Source organism: Sorex araneus, chromosome 6 (assembly GCF_027595985.1).
Source record: "Sorex araneus isolate mSorAra2 chromosome 6, mSorAra2.pri, whole genome shotgun sequence".
NCBI lineage: Eukaryota > Metazoa > Chordata > Mammalia > Eulipotyphla > Soricidae > Sorex > Sorex araneus.
This window is the reverse complement of record NC_073307.1, coordinates 103,873,723-103,877,912: the sequence shown is the minus strand read 5'-3', so window position 1 is coordinate 103,877,912 and position 4,190 is coordinate 103,873,723. Positions and strand designations below refer to the sequence as shown.

Here is a 4,190-nt window from a genome sequence, read left to right as displayed (position 1 = left end):
TCAATATCACACAGATATCTGAGCCCTTCTAGTTTGCAGATATTTATATTAAAATTATAATCATGAGTTCACTGAACCCTCAAGGAATGGAAGAGAAAAAGAAATCAAACAGAAAAGAATAAATGGAATGGTAAGATATATGCTTATATTTTTATTCTGAGGAATGAATTGTATGTATGATTTTTTTTAAATCTTTATTGAATGATGTAGGACTGGGGTTCGAGCCAGTCTTACATATAGTACATTGGGTAAGACCTGTGCTTTTTCATGTGGTCAACTGGGTTCAGTTGACAGCATCCTACAAGAATTCTCTGTACTATTAGGAGTAACCCTGAGCATGACTGTGTGTGGCCCAACATCCAAAGAAAGAAAACAAAGAAAAATATTGCTGAATATTTTATTTTAATATTTAAAAATATTTCTGGTGCTAATTGCAACAACATAGGTTTATCATTTAAATTATCATCAATTCAGACAGGAAAGATTACACAGAAGTTTAGATTCCTGTCTTGCATTTAGCAGACCTAGTTTTGATACTTGATACTATATATGGTCTCCCAAACTGCTTCAGTAGTGATCTTTGAGCACATAACCAGATGAAAGCTCTGAATATAACCAGACTAGGACCAAATCAAAAATTATTTTAAATTCTAGATCACTTATAATATTTTTATTCTAAGCGAAACATACCAAAAATCTTTTTTTTAACTCTCAAACAAGATTCATCACTTCATAACCTTAACAGGAAATAATTTGTCCCTTAAAAGTCTCAGATTCAGTACTTAGGTATTAGTTTTAAAATGAGAAAATTTTAACATAAGCTGAAACAGGATGTAGCCTGAGGACGTATTCAAATTTGAAAAGTTATGAAGGTACGAATATTTCTTCTCAACCATATCTTTCACTAAGCTTATAAATATATACACTCAAGTCTTTCCAATCTTGTTAAGATTCTGTCCATCTTAGTGCTTCTTTATTGTTTAATAGTGGTTCCTCTGTTGAGCTGAGCCAGGTACAGGCGGTTGATATTTAAAAGTCCACAGGGACACACCCAGGTGAGTAGGAAGGGATGTGAACCACTTGAGGAGCCTCTCCAGTCCTTTATAGTCTTCTTTAATCATGGTCTGATCCTCTCTTTCCTTTACAAGCAACTTTCAAAAAATTAAAATGTACATAGTAATGTTACAGTTTATTCTTTACTTCCTTTATCAAGCCACCTTGGCGGTTTCTCAGATTTCATTGTTGGACTTCAACTATTCTTTTTAATTATATATATATATACACTCACAGAGTATTAATATTTTAAGTTTTAAACAGGCAGACTAGAGTATGAAATAATTCATATCGTTGTCTTGAAACATCCAGACCTCATCTAATCCTCTCTCGCTTTTCATGTTTCCTATAATTCTTTCTACTACCTTGTTTTGAGATAAGGATTTAAAAAAATTTTAGTCTTTTTGAGTAACTTAAATAAAGATATTCTTTCACATAATTATTTTTATATAACTCTGTTACATTATTCACTACTGATATAAAATGGCTCTTCAGTAATACTGTCAGGAATAAATGTGACTCTATATTTTTCCTACATCTACAAAAATAATGAGTCTGAGTACTGTATCACTGTGTCACTGTCATCTTATTGTTCATGAATTTACTTGAGCGGGCACTAGTAATGTCTTTATTCCTCTCAGCCCTGAGATTTTAGCAGCCTCTGCTTACTCATCTTTCCCAACGATTGGAGGCTCTTTCATGGTCACAGGAATGAGACCTATCAATACTGTTTGTGGCATATCAAATACACCACGGGTAGCTTGCCAAGCTCTGCCCGTGTGGGCAATAAACTCTCAGTAGCTTGGCAGGTACTCCAAAAGGGAGAATTAGGCTATCAAATATCAGAACTAAGCGATCAATGTCATGCGGCTGCAGGCTTCTGAGAGTTTGGTTTTGTAGTCTCCTGATGTTGGCCATTGATGGGACTACAGGGCAGTTTCTGGTGTAACGTACCTACTAGAAAATGTGGAATCTGGGTGGAATAGGCCCAGTCCCAAACCCAGAAACCTTGGAGATCTCAGCCCTGAGTACCACGCACTCCTGGATTTCTCTGCCAATTCCTTCATGCGTGAGGCTCGTCGAACATGTGGAGAGTGGCCTTGAGCATGGCTGTGGCTGGGTTCCAGATGTCTTCAACTGCCAAGGCTCTGCTTGGCTAGTGTGGGAAATGCAACCCGCCCCTCAAAGGGACTCTGATGAAGACAGCCATTTGCAGGAAAGAGTCTAAGTACCACAGACTAAAAATATATTTCAGAACATTCTCTTATTTATACTCAATGTCAAAATATAATTTCCTTTTAATTAAAGAAAAATAAACTTTCTGATCTATCAGTGTCATGGGATGTAGCCCAAACACTTTCTGTAGCACTGTCTTCCCGTTGTTCATCTATTTGCTTTAGCAGGCACTAGTAATGTCTCGATTGTGAGATTTGTTGTCACTGTTTTTGGCATATCAAATACGCCACAGGTAGATAGCCAGGCTCCACCATGCGGGCAGAATACTCTCAGTAGCTTGCTGGGCTCTCCTATAGGGATGGAAGAATCAAACCCGTGTCTGCCGTTTGCAAGGCAAATGCCCTACCCACTCTGTTATCGCTCCAGTCCTGGCCCAAACACAATAACAATAAAATGTTCTGATCTAACAAACATTTTCACCCTATCAATATAAAAACAAATGCAAGGATATAGAAATTTTCATGGACCTATGTCTCAAAATTCAAGAGTAAAAGTGTTAGTAAATATTTTATAAATATCATAATTAAGAAAAAAAGGTTAGACTTTGAGTGTTTGTTTAATGACTCAGAATTCATTATGAACTTAGATATTTCTCCTAGTAATGCAAAATGGAATGCTTAATAACAATATCTGTCATTTTTATAGAAAGAAATTGAGCATTGTGAGGACCATGCAACATATCCAAGGCACATGGAAGGCCTAGGTAACAAGACATCTACATCTCCAACTTTCTTGCTGACTGGCATTCCTGGCTTAGAATCTGCCCATGCCTGGATCTCCATTCCCTTCTGTTCTCTTTATGGCTTTGCTATCTTGGGCAACAGCATGATCCTCTTTGTCATCATTACCCAGCAGAGCCTCCATGAGCCCATGTACTATTTCCTCTCCATGCTGTCTGCCATGGATTTGGGTTTGACAGTATCTACAATGTCAACAACTTTAGCTATTCTCTGGTTTAATGCAAGAAAAATCAGTCTCGATTCCTGCATCATCCAAATGTTTTTCCTCCATGGATTTACTCTAATGGAATCTGGGGTACTGGTGGCTATGGCTTTTGACCGCTATGTGGCTATCTGTAACCCTCTGAGATACACTACAATTCTCACCAATTCCAGAATCATTCAGCTGGGTCTAATAATGACTATACGCACTGTGGTGATAATTGTAACAATACTCGTGCTACTTAAGCGCCTTTCTTTCTGTAAAGCAAATGTTCTTTCCCACTCCTACTGCTATCATCCAGATGTGCTTAAATTGGCATGTTCAAATACTAGGCCTAATAGCATCTTTGGGTTAATTGGTCTTGCCCTGACAACAGGGATAGACACACCAAGTATTGTTGTCTCTTATATCTTGATCATTCGCTCTGTTCTCAGTATTGCCTCCCCTGAAGAGAGGCACAAGACCTTTAGCACCTGTGTTTCCCACATCGGAGCAGTTGCTATTTTCTACATACCCTTTGTAAGCCTGTCCTTGGTGCATCGCTATGGTCATTCAGCTCCCAAAGTGCTTCATTCAATGATGGCCAATATATACCTGATTTTGCCTCCTGTACTCAACCCCATTATCTATAGTGTGAAAACAAAACAGATTCGCAAAGCTATACTCAGTCTTCTTACAAATAAATAGAGTAGTAATATGCTAAGTAAACAACTTAGTAAATAAATGACACTAGTGTTTTTCTATGTAGAAAAGAAATCCTCATAACTTATTGGCTGTCAGTAAATTTTTGAAAATAGAAATGTTCATGAAATTGAACATTAGGCAATTTGGTGCAAGAAGATATTGAACTCTTTTTCTGGTGGTTTTTTGCAATCTATTGAAATTCATGAACCATTCTAAAAGAAAACATAGTCAAGAATTGCAATAAAATTTTGGTTATTTAACAAATGCCATGTAGA

The 4,190-nt window shown here is 37.1% G+C and overlaps 1 protein-coding gene across 1 annotated transcript; it reads left to right on the top strand.

The window, feature by feature from the left end:
- The first annotated feature begins 2,979 nt into the window (after positions 1-2,979).
- LOC129405515 (olfactory receptor 51F1-like) lies at positions 2,980-3,918 on the top strand. The gene has a single exon (XM_055141085.1). It carries the CDS (start codon positions 2,980-2,982, stop codon positions 3,916-3,918), a length of 939 nt encoding a protein of 312 aa, XP_054997060.1.
- The last annotated feature ends 272 nt before the right edge of the window (positions 3,919-4,190 follow it).

Excerpts from the sequence above, each read along its gene's own strand:
- LOC129405515 (XM_055141085.1), top strand. The coding sequence starts at position 2,980 with ATGGAAGGCCTAGGTAACAAGACATCTACATCTCCAACTTTCTTGCTG.